General features: G+C 34.9%; 1 protein-coding gene across 9 annotated transcripts in view; it reads right to left on the bottom strand.

Moving 5' to 3' along the window:
- PCLO (piccolo presynaptic cytomatrix protein) overlaps positions 1-23,252 on the bottom strand; it is a 383,872-nt gene that overhangs the window by 145,944 nt on the left and 214,676 nt on the right. For all 9 annotated transcript variants that reach the window (XR_012001830.1, XM_072759800.1, XM_072759802.1 and 6 more), the window contains exon 7: positions 4,037-6,224. Coding sequence is in view for 8 of the 9 variants with exons in the window: in XM_072759800.1 (XP_072615901.1) it covers positions 4,037-6,224 (2,188 nt within the window). In the remaining variant the exon portion in view is untranslated. The remainder of the gene's footprint in view (positions 1-4,036; positions 6,225-23,252) is intronic.

Genomic DNA, 23,252 nt, shown 5'->3' with positions numbered 1-23,252 from the left:
CCTTGCAAGTGCCATAATATTCAATAAATGTTTGGGAGATGAATGAAACAGAAAAATTAGTCAACTAGAAAAAGAAGTTAAATATCTTAATAATGATATGCACATTAAAAAATAAGTATTAATTTGCTCCTCAAACCTCATTAATATTTATATAATCTTCACGCACAATCTACTTGATAATAATTTATTATAGTTTTTCATAGTTTTCATTTGACATGAAAAACTAAACCTATGAAAAAATATTTAATGTAATAGGTATTTGATAAGTACATATCAACAAAATCTGTAATTTAATTATCGGTCTCTTAAAAATTTACTAGATTATCCCCAATCACAGTAATAATATCATCTTATTTTATTTCTTACATATTCTTGTTATATATTTCTCGTTAAAAACATCTATACTAATTTAAATAAATGCATATCTTGGATCATGTAATACATGATTTCACTTGAATATATACCTTTGCTCAATGCATTTGAAACACAATCCTTGAAATCATGTTTTCTTGGCTATATCTATACAAATAAAGCAGAATCTCAACCTGTTCCAAAATTTGTCATTTTGTTTCTGATTACATACTTTGATTGTTTATTATTTCTTATAGTAAGTCAATATGTAACTGTCATGCTTTGCATAAACATTTATAGATCACTAAGTGCAACCAGAGTGAACAAATCTACCTTTAAATTGTATTTTGTCTTCATAATTTATAGCAAATGGGACATAAATGCTAGTTGTTTATAACTGCAGTTGTATGATCTGCCATGGTATATCTGCATTTTAAAAATTAAACTTTATAATTTTTTTCCAAATTAACTTAAATAATTGCCTGGAGATTAATATCTTCTTGTTTTAAACTGATGATATTTTCTTTAAATCTTAAATATAAAACAAAAGTAAGCTATTTGGGGATCTAGCATTATTCAAAGTTATGGGAATAGTTCAACTCTACTCAGTATTAAATATTGGTTGAAAAAATTTTTCAAAGTGACTATACTGATTTTTTTTTTGGCTTGGAGTATACTTTAAAAGAATGTTTTCAACAAAATATTTGTGTTTATAGAAATAAATATAATTCGACTATTGTTAGCTTAGCTTTCCTCAAAATCTGCTTTAATAAAGGGCTTCCTGTTCTGTACTTAATCAACCATGCATGCACATCAAATTGTAGTTTTCAAGTTGAGACCATAAATACTAAGCATTGTAAATTATGCTTATCTAGACTTTACCTCAAGTGAGCTATTTCAAAATTAACTAAAGTCATATAGAACACATCTGAAAAATATTCTTTTAAGTCTATAAACTAAAGTTTTATTGAACTCAGACAAAGCACACATGAACAATCGGTTCAACAATTTGAAATCACTTAAGTTTGCTTTTCTCTACTGATTATTAAATAGCCTGTTGGAATGTTACACCTCTCAAAGTGATCTTATCATTGAAATACAGATATAGCATATATTTGGTAAAAATTTATTTAAAAAATTCTCAGTATTTCATGAGTTCACAAATGAATTACATAATTAGGAAAATTTTTTCCTACTTTGTCCCTTAATTAATTACCCAAGAAATCCAAAATGTCAAAAGAAAAGTAGGCCATTGCTTTACTAGAAGAAAAGTAATATGTTCACGTGATTTAAAAGTAAAAAAAAAATGTAACATTTTAAAACATACAACTTTTAAAGATAATCACTACAATTCACACACATAATATTACATATGTAATTTAATTTGTTATGGTTGTCCTTTGTCTATTTCTCTATCTGTATGTACTTTACAATTAAATTTCTTTTTTTTTTTTTTTTTTACAACTAAATTTCTTATCTGGTTAATTTTTAAATATTTTAGTTTAATTGTGTAATTTCATCTAAATTTCACTTTAATTATTTCTTTGGTATCATCTTTATTCATTTCATAATTTTGTATGCTGCATGATGTCTTACCATCTATTTATAAAAACAATGTTTTTCATACAGTCCTTAATGATTAGGAGTATATATCATCCAAACATATAAATGAAAAATAAAACATCTGGTTATATTCATATGGTTGCATGTAAATAAATACCATATTTTTGGATATCTAGAAAAATCTAAATGTCTGGAACCATGTTGACAAAACATCCATGATGAATTAACGAATTGGTCAAATTCTCAAATATATGCTCTATGCACACACATAGCCTTAGGTGTTTAGTTATGCCATAAACCTGTTAAAGTTTTTAATTTATCTTATTATTTTACCAATATGATTATTGAAGTATCTTTTTATTCTTCTGCAGCAATCGTTTTATATGTATAAAATGTGTGTAAAATGTGGATTGTGAAAAAAGTAAAGAAAAAAAATTGCTTCCACAAAATGTCATATCTCTTTTTAACTAGAGAGATTCAAACAATTGATAAAATAAAAAAATACAAATACAGTGTTTTATTTCACTGAATAATTATCAATAAAAATGGTCAATCCAATAGCCTGTAGAGAAGAAAATAAATCAGAAAGTAACTAGTTGGAAGGGGAGGCGGGCAGGGGGGATGGGGTAACTTGGTGACCGGCACTGGGGAGGCACTTGATGGGATGAGCACTGGGTGTTATACTATATGTTGGCAAATTGAACTTCAATAAAAAAAGAAAAAGAAAGTAACTAGTCTGTTGGAATTTCACTAAGAAAAGGAATCTCTCAACTTTCAGATCCAGAGATTTATTTTAATCCTATTCAAATCAAGACATGAACTTATAAAATCATATTAGCATCTAGATATAGAAGTAGAAAGAAAATTCTCTTCATGAACATGTATTTTTCTGTAAGTCCTCAGGGAAAATGTCCGATTTAAAAGGAGGGGTGTTTGTGTTAGTTTAGTGCTCTGCAGACTTCAAAGGCATGAATTAATAATATCTTTACTTGAGAAATATTTTATTTCCAGGACTCAAATCACACCTACATGCAAAGGTAAACTGTAGAGGGAGGGGAAAAAAGAGAACCAAAGGTCATGAGTCCTCCTGGCATGGAAAGGACTCTATATATCCTTGTATTTCTCCTCCCTCATCTTCATAATTAAATTTAGACTAGATAATTCTCTAAAATCCTGTCACTCTATATGATTAAACAACAACAACAAAATTATCATAAGCCAGTTTTTAGTTAAAGTGTATACTTGCCTTCAATCATTTATTCACAGAAAAATTAGCAAAACAATTTAGGACAAAAAAATGGAATGATGCAAAATGCAAAGCCAAGGAAAAGGCTAAATGGGTACACCAACCAGGTGGGCTTCAGCTTGCTAAACTCACAAGAGTAGTGAACAAATTTTTGATTCTATATATAAAGAATGTTTCCTATGTATTGATATGATTATTTTGTAAATATCATATTTAGTGCTAAGGTTTCAAGTGTGTAATGCAAAATGCACAACCTTGTCAATTATGGTACTCATAGTGAGAGAAATAAAATATTAATCCTTTATTTAAGGAGAATTATAAAATTCTAGATTACACTAATAGCAGGGACTCAGCCAAAGATTCTCAAAAAGAGAACATTTTCTGAATTAATGAACAATGATATCACAAAAATAATATAAATAATTTTCTATTACAAAGTTTAGTAGAATAGTACTTAATGGCTCTAAATATTAATGACTTCACAAACTGAAAGAAACTGACCAATATATTTAGAAATGCATTTTTTTAAAAATAAAAACATACAATTAAAAACTTTCCAACTATGGATTTAAAGGATGACCATATTTTATTGACACAATTACTTGATAATGGTTTTAGAAAAGTGGACACCAAACAAATCAAGCAAACAATCAAGAAACAACAATAAAATAATAAACTAAAAAGAAATAAAGAAAAGCATGCTAGGAAATCTATACACAAGATTAAATTTCCATTTACAAGAAATAAAATTGAAGTAAACATGCAAAAGACGCACTAAGAAAAGTAGAATACATCCTTGGAGAAGGAAAATTAAACATGCAGGAAAATAAGAGTTTGAGTTTTGAGAGTAACAAGGTAGTTTGAGGCCCAATTTACCTTCACTGTCTGACATGGCATGTTGGAAGTCATCCATGATGAACGCTATGTCACGGTCATAGCCTCGAGTTCGTGATTCTTCTCTCATGTGTTGCTGAACTTCAGGCAATGAGTGACTTGATCCAAACTGATCCCTAGTGTCTGCAGATATTGGTGGAAGGGGTCCAGCTGCAGCCCTGGCCATTCCCATTGGCTGGCCAACAGGACTGAGTGGACTTTCTTCTTCAGAATTCTGGGCCACAATTGGTATTCTTCCTCTACTCTGGCTAATTGGTAAACTGGTAGGCTTAGTTCTGCCAGAAGGTGATGAATGACTAAAGGAAACATCTAGAGCTTCAGCCTCTTGAGCTTTCAGTCTTAGGGAAGAGCTAGAAGAATCTCTTTTAATTGATAAATCAAGGCCATAGACCGAAGAAGGTCTGGAAGAAGGTCTGGATCTGCTGCCACTACTGTATGGTTTATCTGCTTCATCCTGCAAAGCTGACCGGAGGGTATTTCCTAATGTGCCCAGCCCTGTGCCAAGAGACGAGCCCATAAATTTCTGTTGGTCTGTAATATTTTTTCTGAGGCCAAAAGTGATGTCATCTTGAAGAAGCCTTGCTCTGGAAGAAATGCCACCAATAGATGAAGTGCTAGAAGTCATATAGCTTGAATAATCAGGTTCAAGGTCTCTACTTTCTTGAATGGGTGAAAATTTTGACATTTTAGGATCAATTAGTGATTTCTTGTGCTTTGATTGTTTTTGATAAAGTATGGCTGCTGGTAGTTGTTTTGCTGCTTGTTTTTCAAGTGTGAGTCTACTAATGCTGTACTTCTCAGATTTTGGAAAATGTCTATAGCCCGTATCAGCATGGTAATAATGGGAAAGACCAGCAAGGTGATCTAAGCTCTCTGCTCCTCTACGGAATTCTTGTTTAATCTGATGTTTCAGAAGCTTTAACTCATAGGGATCCTCCATGGGATCTTCCTCTGCTTTCACATAACTATGCAATCTGGAGGATGTCTGTAAAGGTGCTAGGAAATCTGTCACTTCTTGAGATCTACGTGTTTCAGTGGATCGAAGGAGACGGTCTGTTTTTGACAGATCCTTTTCATGAAGGCTAAATGCAGTGCTTAATGCTGCCGTTCCTTTGGTAATATCTCCAATGTCATCAATTAGGACGTAATTTCGTGGAGTATGATGGTCAATATCTGCATAGAAAGAATCTGCAGATATGCTTGATATTGGACTACTTGCCATGCTACTTCTTTCCTCCAATCCTATTCTCAGGTCTAAGCTATTGTACTTACTCCCAAGATGGGAGACAGCATACGTATTATCAGTAGAAACAGGTGCTATCATTAGGGGTTGGTTACGAATCACCTCATAGTTTGAAGTTATTTTGGGCTCCAAATATAATGTAGTTTGCCGTGGCTTTTGTTGTATCACCATCATCTGTGATGGTAACTGGTAAGAAGGTTGCGGGGTTGGTGTAGGTTGGGCTTGAGGTGTGAAGGACATTGTTGCCACAGCTTGAAATGTTGGCTGAGTCTGATAAGGTGAAACTTGCTGATGGTACAAAGTCTGTTGCTGAAAATGGGACTGTTGGGTGTATGGAGTGGGTGCTTGGGTAGGAAGAGCAGGGGAAGAATATTGGTACTGTGTATAAGGACTTGTAGGAGGGACTAGCTGAGATTCTGTTTGGGTCTGTGGTGGTATAAACTGGCTGAATTCAGTTTGGGGAGCAGTTCTTGGTCGCTCAATGCCATGCTGACTTTCTATTCGGGTTGGACGGGCGCTGCTCACTTCACTGTCAGACATGTAATCCCGATCCTCAGCTACTCCCTGGAGGTAGGCTCGCTCTCGCTTTTCTCTCTCCTTTAATAATGCCTCTTTTCTCCTGTTAATTCCCATTTCCAGGTACCGTAACTTTGCATCAATCTCCTTTTCTTCCTCATCAAGTTCTGCCTGTTTCTTTCTCAGCTTTGCAGATTCCCTCTCTACAAGATCAAGCTCTCTGTCTATATCCTGGAGAATCTTGGCTCGTGCCATTGTGTTGGTTCTGCAGATCCTCCTCCTGGAAACTGTACCCACTGTGCTGTATGTTGACTGAGTGCCTGTAGAGGTCTCCTCAGGGGGTGGGTTTGGCAGAGTTCTCTTAACTTTTTTCTGGGTGCCAGAAGGTGTCATGGTTTGAGAACCTTTTGTCTATAATTAAATAAACAAAAAATAGAACTTTATTACAAAGGGAAAAAAAGATTTAAAAACTTTGTAACTTACATTTTACATAAAAATGATTTTGTATATGTTTTAGCTATGACAACATAATGAAACAAAATTTTATGTTATTACTTCAAGTATTAGTCACATATACAATTGGCTGAAAAATAAATTTTCCTTTCTTGGTAGGTTGTTTATTATTATAACTTCTGGAACATTAGAAGTGAATTTTGAAATCAAGCACAGAACTCATTGCTAGGCAGGCTTATATTTTAGTTAGACTCTTAAGAGAATTCTAGAAACTCATTTTTCATGTTCTTTAGTACACATAAAACTATTTGCCAAATGTATTCCCAGAGTATTTGTGTTAGCTGTCTAAAATTAAAGTTATATTTGTTGAAGATGCACATTTGCCATTGTTAAGTTCAATTGTTTGCTTCAATATTCTCATTCCCAATTTTGGCCCCTGCCATACACCCAAGAGTGGCTGTTACTCCTATTCTAATTATGAAATGTTTTGAAAGAAAAATTTTAAATCTCTAATGTCCTCCCCTCCCCTCAAAAAAAAAAAGAGTAATCTAATTTTCTATTTAGTATTTCAATATTTTCATGACCATTTCGGCTTATGTTTTCTTTTAATTTTATTATTCTTTAGTAATTTTAGTTGTTCTTAATGTTTTAGCAAGTTATATATGAAGCAAAGGGAACTGGCTGCAATAAAAATTCATAGATATATATATATTTTAAAATCTGATAATGTACGGGATCCCTGATAATGTACGGGTGGCTCAGTGGTTTAGCACCATCCTTGGCCCAGGTCATGATCCTGGGGTCCCAGGATCGAGTCCCACGTTGGGCTCCCTGCATGGAGCCTGCTTCTCCCTCTGCCTGTGTCTCTGCCTCTCTCTCTCTCTCTCTCTCTCTCTCTGTCTCATGAATAAATAAATAAAAATCTTGAAAAAAAAATCTGATAAGTTATATCATTGATGAATTGGAAGGTATGTTTGGTTTCAATTGGTTTGTCATAAATTTGCATTATAAGAACCAATGGTCTTGAGAATCATACAATTTTAGCAAAAGACATGACAGATCATTTTCAATAAACTGATGTAAACAGAGAGGCTTTCCTAACACAGAATACAGAGACCTAGAGGAATTCATCCCAAAAGAAAGAACAAGGAAAGGACACAGTCAGGGATATAATCAAAACAGATACAACTAATGTGCCTGATCTAGAACTTACAGCAACAATCATAAGAATATGAAGATTTATTTGAGGAAATTGCAGCTGAAAACTTCCCTAATCCGGGAAAGGAAAGTCATCCAAATCCAGGAGGAACAGAGACTCCTCATCAAAATTAACAAAAGCAGGTCAACAACAAGACATACAGTAGTTAAATCTGCAAAATACAGAGACAAAGAAAAAAATTCCTAAAAGCACCAAGGTAAAAGAAGTCCCTAACTTATAAGGGAAGATAAATAATGTTGGCAGCAGGTCTCTCACAGAAACTTCACAGTCTAGAAGATAGTGGCACAATATTTTCAATGGGCAGAATGGGGAAAATATGCAGCCAAGAATGCTCTAACCAGAAAGTTTTTCTGTCATTCAGAATAGAAAGAGACAGTTTCCCAGAAAAAAAACAAAAATGGAAGGAGTTTGTGACCACTAACCCTGCCCTGCAAGAAATATTAAAGGGGACTCTGAGTAGGAAAGAAATACCAACTGAGAAAGACTTGAAAGGAACAAAGAAAATCTCCAGAAGACATGAAAAGCAATAAAAAGGCACTACATTCGTATCTATCAATAATTACTCTGAATGTAAATGAACTAAATGTTCCGATCAAAAACACAGGGTGTCAGAATGGATAAAAAAAATCAAGACCCATCTATACACTGCCTATAAGAGACTAATTTTAGTCCTAAAGATACCTACAGATTGAGAGTGAGAGGATGGTGAACCATTTACCACACTAATGGAGGTCAAAAGAAAGCCAGAACAGCAATACTTATATCAGACAAACTAGATTTTAAACTAAATACTGTAAGGGCACCTGGGTGGCTCAGGCAGTTAAGCTCTAAATACTGGTTTCAGCTCAGGTCACCATCTCAGAGTTATGGGATTGAGCCCCTCATTGGGCTCTGGGCTCTGCATGGACTTTGCTTATCCCTTTCCCTCTGCCCCTCCCCTTGCTCTCTCTTGCTCTTTCTCCCCGACAAATAAATAAAATCTTTAAAAAATATTTTTAAAAACCTAATGACTATAACAGAAGATGAAGAAGAACACTAAATCACAACAAAGGAGTCTATTCAACAAGAAGACTTAACAACTGTAAATATGTATGCTCCCAACTTGGGAGCACTCAAATATGTAAAATATAAAGGAATTCAAATATAAAGGAACTCATTAATAAAAATACAATAATAGCAGGGGACCTTAACACTGACTTACATCAGTGGATAAAACATCTAAGCAGAAAATCAATAAGGAAACAATGGTTTTGAATGACAAGCTGGATCAGATGGACCAAACAGATACATACATTCAGAACATTTAATCTTAAAGCAGCAGAATACACATCCTTTTTGAGTACACATGAAACATTCTCCAGAATAGATTACATATTGGGTCACAAATTAGGCCTTAACTAGTACAAAAAGAATGAGATCATATCATGCATATTTTCCAGGCACAGTGCTATGAAACTTGAAGTCAACAAGAAGAGAACGTTTAGAAGGACTACAAACATGTAGAGGTTAAAGAATATCTAACTAAAGAATGAATGGGCTAACCAGGAAATTAAAAAGAAATTTTAAAAATTCATGGAAATAAATGATAATGAAAACACGACAGTCCAAAACCTTTGGGATGCAGCAAAGACAGTAATAAGAGGAAAGCGTATAGCAATAGAGACCTTCCTTAAGAAGCAAGGAAACTCTCCGGCAGCCCAAGTGGCTCAGCGGTTTAGTGCCACCTTCAGCCCAGGGCCTGATCCTGGAGACCAGGGATCGAGTCCTGCGTCCGGCTCCCTGCATGGAGTCTGCTTCTCCCTCTGCCTGTGTCTCTGCCTCTCTCTCTGTGTCTCTCATGAATAAATAAATAAAATCTTTAAAAAAGAAAAAAAAAAGTCTCAAGTATACATCCTAAACTTACACCCAAAGAAGCTGGAAAAAGAACAGGAAGTCAGAAGAAGGGAAATAATTAAGATTAGAGTAGAAATAAAAGATATAGAAATCAAAAAAAAGTAAGACAGATCAATGAAACCAGGAGCTGCTTCTTTGAAAGAATTAACAAAATTGATAAACTCCCAGCCAGATTTATCAAATAAAAAGAGAGAAAGGACCCAAATAACTAAAATCATGAAAGGACAGGAGAGATCACAATTGACACCACGGAAATACAAACAATTCTAAAAATGTAGTATAAGCAATTATATGCCAACAAATTGGGCATTCTGGAAGAAATGGATAAATTCCTAGAAATAAATAAACTACCAAAATGGAAACAGGAAGAGATGGAAAATGTGAACAGATTCATAACCAGCATAGAAACTGAATCAGTAATCAAAAATCTCCCAACGAATAAAAGTTCAGGTACAGGTGGCTTCCCAGAGAATTCAACCAAACATGTTAAGAAGAGTTAATACCCATTCTTCTCAAAATGTTCTAAAAAACAGAAATGGAAGGAAAACTTGCAGTTTTCCTCATCCTATGAGGCCAGCATTACCTCGATTCCAAAACCACACAAAGATCCCACTCAAAAGAATCACAGGCCCATATCCCAATGACCATGGGTGCAAAAATTTTCAACAAAATAATAACTAATCAAATCCAAAGTACATAAAAAGAATCATGCACCATGATGAAATGGGATTTATTCCTGGGCTGCAAGGGTGGTTCAATATTCACAAATCAATCAACTTGACAGACAACATTAATAAAAGAAAGGATAAGAACGATATGATCCTCTCAATAGATGCAGAAAAAGCTTTTGACAAAGATCAGCATCCATTTTTGATAAAAACCCTCAAGAAAGGATGGATGGAAGAAACATACCTCAAGATCATCAAGGCCACATATAAAAAACTCAAGGGTAATACCATCCTCGAAGGGGAAAACCTGAGAGCTTTTCCTCTATATTATCAGGAACATGACAGGGATGTCCACTCTCACCACTGTTATTTAATATAGTACTGCAAGTCCTAGCCTCAGCGATCAGACAACAAAAAGAAATAAAAGGTATATATATTGCCAGGGAAGAAGTCAAACTTCCACCATTTTCCAACTACACAATAATCTATGTAGAAAACCTAAAAGACTCTGCCAAACTAGAACTGATACACAAACTCAGTAAAGCTGCAGGATATAAATCAACATACAGAAATCTGCTGCATTTCTATACACAAATAATGAAACAGCAGAAAGAGAAATCAAGGAATCAATCCTATTTACAATTGCACTAATGGAGGGAGGAGGGTGGGAAATGAGCAAAATGGATGATGGTTATTAAGGAGGGCATTTGTTGTGAGGAGTACTGGGTGTTAGATGCAAATGATGAATCAGTAAATTCTACACTTGAAACCAATTTTACCACATATGTTAACTCATTGGAATTTAAAGAAAACAGAAAAAAAGAGATACCTAGAAATAAATATAACCAAAGAGTTCCACCTGAAAACTCTAGAACACTTATGAAAGAAAGTGAAGAGGACACAAAGAAATAGAAAAACACTTCCTACTCATGGAATATTTAACAAATATTTAACAAATATTGTTAAAATGTCCATACCACCCATAGCAATGTACACATTTAATGCAATCCCTATCAAAATACCACTAGCATTTTTCACAGAGCTAGAACAAGCAATCCTGAAATTTGCATGGAACCACAAAAGACCCTGAATTCAGCCAAAGCAATCTTGAAAAAGAAAAGCAAAGCTTCAGGCATCACAATTCTGGACTTCAAGCTATATTACAAAACTGTAGTGACCAAGACAAAGTGGTACTGGAACAAAAACAGATATATATATATATTTTAAAAATTAAAATTTTTTAAAAATTAATCTATAATGAAGATTTCTACCTTAGCACATATGATAAGTAATGAACATGTGTTAACATAGTGCACTCATATATAATACATCAATAGTACATTTAAAAGTTTGAAGGAAGCAAATCATTATAAAAATGAGAAGTAAACAAATTTAGTTATCAATCTGAAATCTATTTTCAATTTTCTTGAAACTTGACACTCATCTGGTGTCAATCTACCAATCTTCATTCTCTAAATTGTGTGTATTCCCTACATTTCTAGAAAAATTATTCATGAAATTACTATTATTTTTTGAAATGAGCAGGAGTTGTTTTGGAGGAGTCTAACTTGAAACATATACTTTGATTATTTGAGATTGGTGAGTTTTGTTTTTTGGCCCTTTGCCCACCTATCCAACAAAGATTTACTAGTTCTGTATTAGGTGCCATGTTCTGTATTAGGCCATAGTGGCATAAGGATGAATGATTCTGGTGTCATTTCTGCCTTCAAGCAGCTTTCAGAACTTAGAAAACTAATAGGGATATTTCACAAAGCACTGTGATTTGACATGATAAATTTTATAATAAAAGCTTTTGTGTGGTTCTTTGAGAGTGTAGAGAGAGCAGTTTGTATCTCATACAACTCTTTCTCTCTATAGAGGCCTCTGAGGAGACACCCTGTGTAGTATTTCTAGGTGCTAAGAAGGAGGGGTGTCTGGCTGGCTCAGTTGGTAGAGCATGTGACTCCTAATCTCAGGGTCGAGTTCAAGCCCCACATTGGGGTCTAGAGCTTATTTTTTAAATAAATAAAAAATAAAAATCCTAGGACAAAAGTGTAAGGTCTAAAGAGGAATAATCTCTCGTCAGCAGAACCCATGTGAAGCATAAAAACATGGTTGCATACATGTTCCAGGATCTACAAAGCCCAGCATGCAGTGTTATAGCATGTATATGTGGAGGGAGAAACAGTATCTGGAGGTGAAGCTAGAGAGTGATGTATCAGACCACGTAGGCCCGTGAACATCATGTTTAGACATCATTATGTAGGCAAGGAGAGCCCAAGTACAAAACAGGACACCATAATATGTATTTATAAGGAGATAATTTTGGCAGAAGTTTACTATTACAAATAGTATAAAAAGAGCTTAAAATCAAACGCATGAATTCTGGCTTCTGTGGTAGAAAATTTCTTCCCTACAAAACCATAACCTTGGTCTGTGACTTCCAGTCTAGATGTGAAGCTACAGTTACTAGGTTACGGGCTCTTTATGTCACGATGCTCCAAGTCTAATGATGATCTACCAGTCCTTTGGCTCCTTTTACACTCCCACTGATGGGGTCAATGTAAAGGTGTTCATAATATATTTATTTAGTCAATATTTTTGATGTGTTCCCATGAGAAAGACACTCTCTTAGGTTCTTACGGTGGAGGGAAAGATGGCAATAATCAAAACCATATTGGTTACATAGAGTTAGAAGAAAAACAGAAGATACGATTACAGAGAAAGGGCTGGGTATAGAAAAATTCACTATCTGAAAGGGATGAAAGGAGGACAGTTTGGGATGTCACAGAGAAGTTACTAAAAATAAGGTCAAGACTAGTATTGGATACTGTGACTGGAACATTACTGGCTTTTATCCATAAAATGCTATTTTTAAAAAATTGTCTGCTTTTTATATTGTATTTGTGTATACACATATATTTGTATATATTTGTGACAAAATGTAGGTAGCCATATTTTATTAGACAAAAAAAAATCTGTTTTCCACAGACAACATATACTTTATAATCTAGGTTTGTATTTTAATGAATATATATATATATTAAAATTATTGCTATGTACTTCTTGTAGAATTTAAAGGCATGCAAGGCTTTGGCAGTTCCACATTATTTCTAACACTTACCTGTATTTTTTCTTACATTTTTACTTAGGAAGCCAGGTCTTTGCATTAGTCCAGGACACCATTCATTCTGCTAAAATCTGTTGAGCAGCTAGTATTGTGTTATTCAAGCATTGCTTTTAACCTTAGGAAAATAGTAACGAACTTGAGCCATATGGCCCCTCTCTCATGAGAGAGAAATATAGACACTATATGCAAAATATTAATTATAAACGTGCTATATCTTATGAAATGTGAGCTGTCAGAGAAGGTACTGCACATACATAGGTCTAGGATCAGGTGAGAATGGGGTGTATTCATTAAACTAAACTGGTTTGAAGCACAGAGAGTGAGAGAGGATGGCATGAGATGGATCTAGAAATGGAGGCAGGTCCCTGTGAGCCACACTGATGATTTCTAAATACAATAGAATTTCAATGAAAAGCTACTGCACAGAAATGACCTGACCAACAAAATTTACATATGAAAAGCTCTACCTGTCTGCAGTGCAGAAGGAGTATGATGAGAAGGAGAACAGTGGGAAAACAAGAGCCCTTCTGACGGTCCCTTCCCCTGAAAAAAAATGATGCACCTTTGAAACCAGAGTGGTAGCAGGGTCATTATGGGATATTAAGTGATACTAATACTATATAAAATACTAAGGATTTCAGCCTTTGTTATTAGGATTTCACCTTTATTAACTTATTTCAATTTACAGTGATCTGTTAAGGTAGATGCTATTATCGTCACTTTATAAACCAGGAAATTTAAGCACAGTGAGGTTAATCAACTTCCTCAGGTTCACACTGCCAGGAGGTGGCAGACGGAATGTGAATGGAGGAAACAAGGAGTTTTGAACTGAAGCAGTCTGGCTCCAGAATCATGCTCTAAACAAAGCATTTTATTTTTTTTTTAAGAATTTATCTATTCATGAGAGACACAGAGAGAGAGGCAGAGACACAGGCAGAAGGAGAAGTAGGCTCCCTGCAGGGAGCCGGATGTGGGACTCGATCCCAGGACCCCAGGTTCACGACCTGAGCCGAAGGCAGATGCTCAACCGCTGAACCACCCAGGTGCCCCTTAACAAAGCACTGTAGATGGTAGACTAGTGACCTATTCTGCATCACAGAGCTCTTCAAAATCAAGTGGCTTAAAAATTACATTTGTTATCAAATGTATTCTGTAGGTCAGCAGCCCCGCTGTGGCTGAGCAGGTCGTCCAGTCAGGATTTCTCATAGGGCTGCAAACAAGTTGCCAGCTAAGGCTGTGGTACGCCTGGCACTTCTGACCACAGAAAATTCTACTTCCTACAACACAGGGAGGCTGGCAGGACTCATTAACCAGAGAGCTGTTGGACTGGGGGTCTCAGTCCCTTCCGGCCTCACTTGCTCTCTTCCATCGTGGATGTGTAGACCAGCTCCCCACCTGGCAGCTGGCTTCATCCAAGCAAGCAAGTAACGTGCCAGAGAGGTGACAGTAGGATGGGAGTAATGGTCTTTTGTAACCTTGGAAGTGACATCTTTTTTTTTCTTTGCAAATTCTATTCACCAGAATCAAGTTATTAAGTGCAGCCCCCACTCAGGGGGAAGGGATTATATCAAGGGCATAATATCAAAACAAAGCAATGATTTTAGAAGCTGTCTACAACATAAAATAAACTGAACTTTATGACTGGTTGCACATGAAAAAATCGGGAAGAAGGCAGGGTTAAAGATACCTTGAAAAGATGTAACATGATCATACATTTGGTGGCTGAACGTTTGCGAGCACGTGCCTTCCCCGTGAGGCAGGAAGTATATTTACCTATTATGATCAGGGCAGGACTTCCCAGGTTTGAGCAGAGTGGAAAGTGAGAAAGGAAGCTGAGTAGTTAAATCTTGTAGGAGTTCGGACAGTGGGAGGGTCCGACTGAGGGAGTGGGCTCCGACTTCTATTTTCATATTCCTGTATTATATGTCCTCCCCTGGAAATGCTCCCCAGGCCAGATACAGGGAAGGAGGAGTGCCTGGACTTCCGCAGGGCAAATTCCTTGCCAGGGCTGGGAGGGAGTGTAGAGGAATGGCAAGAGGGCTGCTGAGGTGATGAGGCTTGGATCGAGAGTGGCAGAGAGAGGAGGGTGGTCAACAGACAAAGGAGAAATTCTTGGTGGAGTAGAACAAAGGGGAACTTCTATGAGGCAGCAGCACTGTGACAGCAAGTTGATACGATAGTCATACGGATGACTTCTAAGGTAGATCATTTTCTATTCACGGCAGAGAGCAATTGTAAGAATGGAGGGACAATATGCAAGAGAAATCATAAGCACTGGAGATGAGCTTTTAGAAGGTGAAGAAACACAGAACCAGGTATTAGATCATAGCCCTCACAGAGGTGGAGATTACTCAGGACCTATCAGTGCTTTGACGGTGAGGAGTTACCTTATTACACACAAATGGAATCACATGATAGTCATGCCCTAAGATAAAACAGCTGGATTGCACTACTGATGCAAAATGCACTCTTGGAGAGAAAGGCAAACAGGTTCATTTTGCTTTGCTTTTCTATTTTTACTGTTTACTTTTCTATTTTACTGTTTTAAAATAAATTCGGGAGTAATTTCTTACACAGCAATAAATAACTAATCATGCTTCCTGAGCATCCACATTGCTGAGCATCTGAATATATGCCTGTTTATCTTTCTGCAGATTCAGTCTCATTCTTTAGACGTCCACTCTGAAAGTTCTCCCTGGAGAGGATGTGTTACATGTGCAGAGTCTTGACTGTCCGGTTTCACCTTGCCTTGTGGGTTATGTTCTGTTGCAAAGCCCTGATTTATAGGCAGGGAATCACTCACTATAGGGTTGCAGGACCCTCTCTGGGTTATTCCCTCAGTCTTCTTTTCTGGATGACATTTCCTTTTTTTTTTCCTTTTTTTTTTTTTTAATTTTATTTATTTATGATAGTCATACAGAGAGAAAGAGAGAGGCAGAGACACAGGCAGAGGGAGAAGCAGGCTCCATGCGCCGGGAGCCTGATGTGGGATTCGATCCCGGGTCTCCAGGATCGCGCCCTGGGCCAAAGGCAGGCGCCAAACCGCTGCGCCACCCAGGGATCCCGGGATGACATTTCCTACCAGGGAAGACTCTGTCAGTCTTTAAGGTGCTTCCAAGAAATAATAATTTATAGGTTGTTAATTAAGCACCAAGGGAAAAGGTAAAATCTCAGCAGTTTGGCCTCTGAAATGTATCCTGAAGTTTTCAACTTTCTAGAACATTAGATTTTTCAGTGAAAATTATTTTAAGTGTTCCTCACACTGCATACTTAGAGAAACAACAAGCATTTGAGAAAATAGCTTGCTCTGAGCAAAAAAAAAAAAAAAAAAAAAAAAGGCTTTTTAGGCATTCTTATCACCTTAACAGTTTCCAGTTCTCAGAGCCTCCACTTATATGTATGGTTAAATCACCTAATATATGGCCTAATGGCACTTATGAGAGGCCCAGACTATTTCCATTTTTTAATATTTTGGATACATAAGAAACAATGAAATATTCCCAATAAGGTTACAAATCTGCAATATATTTTAGATGTTGACACTGAAGAATTATGCTTTTATTTAAAGATTTTATTTATTTAGTCATGAGAGACACACAGAGAGAGAGAGAGAGAGAGAGAGAATGGCAGAGACACAGGCAGAGGGAGAAGCATGCATGGGAGAAGCTCCATGCAGGGAGCCTGATGTGGGACTCGATCCCGGGTCTCCAGGATTATGCCCTGGGCTGAAAGTGGAGCTAAACCGCTGAACCACCTGGGCTGCCCAAATTGTGCTTTTAAATACACACAGTACACACTGATTTGTACTTGGGGATCACATCAGAAGTTCACATTTTGAGGTCTTATTTTCTCAAAATAAGGCCAAGGGCAAATGATCCTTGCTTGGTCTCTTTGTGATTCTTCATATATGAGTGAATTTTTTTCTCAGAAAAGTTGATCCTCATCTTAGGCATACATAAACTTTAATAGGTTACTGGGTGGGTTCTTTATTACTCAGAGAAACCAATCTAATGATGGAATGTCATGTGTTGGGATTAATTTGGGAGGCCTGGTCCACTCCTCTGAAATCATTCCACACGTTCACCTTACTGATCAATGAAGAGCATCACATATTTTAGAAGTTAGCTACTACTGTGAGTTGTCCTTGCATATGAAATATAAAAATATACAAACTATTCTCATTAATTATATTTATGAAAAAAATTATTTAGAATGTTCTTGCATAGAGATGACCAGATTTTATAGTGGTCATTCAAAGGCAATGAGAAGCCCCTTGTGACTTTCATAGGTGGCTAATGATTTTCCTTCAGAAACTTAATTACTAAAATTTCTTTAGTTTACTTTTCTTGAAAGTCCCCCCTCCAAAATCTTAGGCAAATAATGTACATTCAGCAAGAGAAATATTCTAAGCAAAACTCAAATTAGTATATTAATTAAATTAATCTATACACGGATCCATTCATATATTTACCCATTTTTACCTCAAATAATTTAACTATTTACCTATGTAGATTGGCAACCAAAATGCTATTATAAATGTGACACATATTTAATTTAATGGCAGTATAGAGATTCAGCCCCAAAATGTTTACTTTCATTTATTATAAAATAAAAACGATACACTGATTGCTTTCTTAAACTGAGGAACTACCTGACAACATGTGCTCTAATATCAAATAATAATCTTTCTAAATTTCAGCAAGCTCTTCTATTCTACAGTATGATACAGTCCAAGCTTCTAATAATTACAAATATGTCTAGAAAATTTTTTTCAGAATATGTCTAGAAAAATTATATATAATATGTTGCCAACAAACTCCTGATCCCTGGATTTCTACCTATTTTTTTCCTAGGGAGAATATAATTATTTTCAATGTGTAAAATATTTTTGTTAGCACATACTTACATATTATATTTTACACAGTAATATATATTAGATAATACCTCTTAGATATGATACTACTAGTCCATAGCAAGCACAAAATGAATGGTAGATATTACTACAAATGTTTAACAAGCATTTCTTAAAAACAGCAGCAATAATTCATTGCTTTGTATCAGAAGTTCAGAAATTCATAAACTGAATGCTTTTCCTAAAATAATAAAGATCTTTGGATTTTACTATCTAATCTAATAATGATTCATTGGGGAAAAAAAATAGGTATGGCCAAATGTTTAGAAAGACCAGGGAGAGGCCTGGTATGCTGAAAAGAATTAGACTCAGAAACTCAATTAATCATGACTTTGCAAATTACTTTTTCAGCACAATTTTAAACAGCTTATTCATTTTTTTCTTAGTTTTTTACTCCATCAAGTGAAGATTATATACCTATAACTCATTGGTTTGCTGTAAGATAAAATAAACTCAGTTGCTTCAAGTACACAGTAGTTGCTTGAATACGAAATACTCAATAAGTGGTAGCTGCTAATATTATAATTCCTGTTACTGTAAAGACCAAATGTGGTTGTATAATTATATATTGCCTTCCAGAAAACAAACAAACAAACAAACAAAAAAAAAAAAAACAAGAAAAACCTACACAACACATAGGCCACACTTTTTTTTTGAATGTTAAAGAAAGATCAGAATCTACAAAAAGAGAAGTCCAACAGAATTTACTTCTTCACATGAAGCCAAAAATTAAATGAGTAAATTCTTAATTATACAAAAAGTAAAACTTCATTTCAATTAAGATAGTGCAAATTATAAACTAATATTCTATGCTGTGATTGGAATGACATCACAAAGTCAACCATTAAGCTGGCAAAAATGGACAGAATTAACTTTTTTTAAAACTCTGGCATCTAGTAAAAATATTATTCCAAATAGGGGAATGCTTAAAGAAGGAAGAGAATATTATCTTTTAGTAAGAAAGCACTATGGTGTTTTTGCTTACTGTACACCCAGCCCAAATTCTAGCTCAGATATAATATCTGGACTGAAGATTAACTAGGACATAGAGGACTTGAAAAATCATGTATGTATTAGATCTACCTAACAGATATACGTAGAACATTCCATACAACAATAGCAAAATACATATTTTCTCAAGTATACTTAAAATAGTCTCCAGACAGACCATATCTTAGACTACAAGTCTTAACAAAGTTAAAAGTATGGAAATTATACAAAGTATTTTTTCTGACTAGAGTGAAATTAAGTTAGAAATCAATAAATAAAGGAAAGATAAAAAATAATTCACAAATATGTGAAAATTAAACAATATACTTTGAACAACAAATGGATTGAAGATGAATCATGAGAGGAAATCTGAAAATACTTTAAGATGAATAAAAATAAAAACAAGATACCAAAGCATGAGATGCAGTGAAAGCAATTCTCAAAGTAAAAATTATAGCTGTAAAGCATACATTAAAAAAGAGAAAGATCTCAAATCAATAACATAACTTGACATCCGAGGAACATACACACAAAAAAGCCCAAATTAAACCTATAGCTGGCAGATGAAAAACATAATAAAGATTAGAGTGAAGATAAATAGAGAATAGACAAGAAAATAGAATCAACATCAAAAAATAGTCCTTTGTAAAGATCAGAACAGAAGGCAAAATGTTAGCTAGACTGACTAAGAAAAAAGAGAGGAGACAAAAATAAAATCAGAAGTGACAGTAGGGATTTACTAGCCAACTTACAGAAATAAAATGATTTTAGGAGCAAATTCATGCCAACAAATTAAATAACCTAGGCAAAATCAAAATGGAGAATTCCTAGAAGTATGCAGATTACGAAAACCGAATCAAGAAAAAATGAAAACATCTGAAGAGATTCATAATAAGAAAAGAGACTGAATCAGTAAACAGAAACCTCCCAGCCTCCAGGATTAGATGGACTTCGAAGTGAATTCTACCACTTAAAGAAGAATGAATACCAGTCCTGAAATGCCTGCAAAAACAGAAGAATAAGGACTTCCTAATTTATTTTATGAGGTGAATATTATATACCAAAGTGAGACAAAAATACCATAAAAAAGGAAACTATAGGCCAATATCATGTATGAGGATAGATGCAAAATTCTTCAACAAAGTACTAGTATACCTAATCCAACAACATATTAACAGAATAACTTAGATTTACCCCAGGAATGCAATGTGAGTTGACACACTAAAATATTAACATCAATCAACTTAATACAGCACAACATGAGAACGAAGGAAAGAAACAATGATCATCTCAATTGATACAGAAAACCTTCTGATAAAATCTGGCACCCTTTCATGATAAGAACACTCAGAAAATTAAGAAAAGAAGGGCACTTCATTATTATGATAAAAAAGCACTTATAAGAAAAACCACAGCTAACATCATTCTTAATAATGAAAGACTTCATGGTGAAAGACTGAAAAGTTGTAGCCAGAGAAGTTAGAGTCAAGAAAAATAAATAAAACCCAAACCATTTGGAAAGGAAGAAGTAAAAAAATTCTATAAACAGATGACAGGATTCTGCATACAGAAAACACCAAAGAATGCACAAAGAAACTAAGAACTAATAAACAAACATAGCAAACTTGCAGGACACAAGATAAACACAAAAATATCAGTGGTGTTTCTGTACATCAGCAAAGACCAATATGAAAAGGAAATCAAGAAAACAATTATATTTATACCAGCATTCAAAGAATAAAATATTTAGGGATCATTTCACCAAAAAAGTTAAAGACTTATTAGTATACCTTTTAGTATAGTAAAAATTACAAAACCAACAAAAACCAACACAAGACCAAGTTTACTGACCCTAGAGTGCTCCAAAATGTCAATTTCAGGTCTGGTGGAAATAGGACCAGGCTTTCTTTCTTTCCTTTTAAATTTTTTAAATTTTATTTTAAGTTCTTTGTCTTTTTTTTTTTTTTTCCTTTGGAATCGGGCTTACAGGTTTTTGTCTGTTTGCTCCTTTTCATTTTATCTTTTCTTGGATCAAGGTTTTAGAATTTAAAAAATTTTTAATCAGGTTTATCTGAACAAACCAATTAGAACACACCTAGTTAAAGGTCTAAATACTTCCCACTGCAAGCAAGGAGGAATTCTGCAGAGGACTGACATGTGGGAAAGAAGAGTCAAAACACAACAGCTGAGTGCACACAGCATACACAAAAACACTTCCATAAGCACCAGGTCCTAGACAGTGTATGACCCCTTCTTAATGTAGTATTAATCTCAGGAACAGGAAACATAACAAGCTTTCATAACATGCAAAAGACAGAAATCTAGACATAATGGCAAGACAGAGGAATTCTCCCCAAAAGAAAAATCAAGAAGAAGTCACAAGGGATTTGCTCAAAAGAGATATAAATAAATTAATTAATTAATTAAAAAAAAGAGATATAAATAATACATCTGAACAAGAACTTAGCACAACAGTCATAAGAAAACTAGCTGGGCTTGAAAGAAGCATATAAGACACCAGAGAACCCCTGGCAGCAGATATAAAAGACCTAAAAACTAGTCAGGCTGAAATAAAAAATGCAGTAATTGTGATGCAAAACTGACTGGATGTAGTCACAATGTGGATGGAAGAAGCAGAGGACAAATAAGTGACATAGAAGATAAAATTATGGAAAATAATGAAGCTGAGAAGAGAGAAAGAAAACTATTAGATCATGGATATAGACGTAGAGAATTCAGTGATTCTACAAAGCACAATAATATCCATATCATACGAGTCCCAAAAGAAAAAGAATAGGAAAAGGGTGCAGAAGGTTTAACTGAACAAATTACAGCTGAGAACTTCCCTAATCTGGGGAAGGAAACAGTCATCCAATCTAAGAAGCACAGAGAATTCACCTCAAAATCAACAAAAACAGGTCAACATCAAGACATATCAGAGTGAAACTTGCAAAATACAAATATAAAGAGAGATTTCTGAAAGCAGCAAGGGACAAAAGGTCCTTAACTTATACTGTGGACACAGCAAATCTTTCCACAGAAATCTGGCAGGCCATAATAAAGTGGCATGATATATTCAACTTGCTGAATCAGAAAAACAGGCAGTCAAGAATTCTCTGTCTATCAAGGCTGTCATTCAGAATAGAAGGAGAGATAAAGAATTTCCAAGACAAGCAACAACTAAAAGAGTTTATCAATACTAAACCAAGTCTACAAGAAATTCCCTTTGAGCAAGAAAGAGACCAAAAGCAACAAAGACTAGAAAGGAACAGAGATAATCTACAGGAATAGTGACTTTACATATAATACAATGGCACTCAATTCATATCTATCAATAGTTAGTCTGAATAATAAATGGACTGAATGTTCCAATTAAAAGACAAAGAATCTAATGGATAAAAAAACAAGTGCCATTGATATGCTGCTTATAAGGGACTCATTTTTGACCCAAGACACTTGCAGATTGAAAGTGAGGAGGTCAGAACCATCTATTATACTAATGGATATCTACTTATATTAGAGAAATTAGATTTTAAACCAATATAATATAATAAGAGTTAAAGGGCACTATATCATAACAATGGGGTCTACCCAACAGGAAGATCTAACAATTGTAAATACTTATGCGCTCAACTTGGGAGCACCCAAATATATAAAATAATTAATAACAAACTTAAAGAAACTCATTGACAATAATATAATAATGGTAGGGGACTTTAACACCCCACTCTCAGCAATAGGCAGATCATCTAGACAGAAGATCAACAAGAAAACAATGGCTTCAAATGACACCCTGGATCAGATGGACTTAACAGATATATTCAGAACATTTCATCCTAAAGCAGCAGAATACCCAATCCTTTCAAGTGCACATGGAACATTCTCCAGAATAGATCACAAACTGGGATACAAATTAGGCCCCAACCAATACAAAAAAGAATGAGATCATACCATGCATATTTTCCAGGCACAATGCAATGAAACTTGAAGTCAACAACAAGAGAACATTTGGAAAAACTACAAATACGTGGAGGTTAAAGGACATCTAACTAAAGAACGAATGGGCTAATCAGGAAATTAAAAAATACATGGAAATAAATGATAATGAAAACATGAAAGTCCAAAACCTTTGGACTGCAGCAAATGTGGTCATAAGAGGGAAGCGTATAGTAAT

Source organism: Vulpes vulpes, chromosome 5, assembly GCF_048418805.1.
Source record: "Vulpes vulpes isolate BD-2025 chromosome 5, VulVul3, whole genome shotgun sequence".
NCBI classification, from domain to species: Eukaryota; Metazoa; Chordata; class Mammalia; order Carnivora; family Canidae; genus Vulpes; species Vulpes vulpes.
Note: the sequence above shows the minus strand (reverse complement) of the source record. Positions and strands in the feature narration are given on the sequence as shown.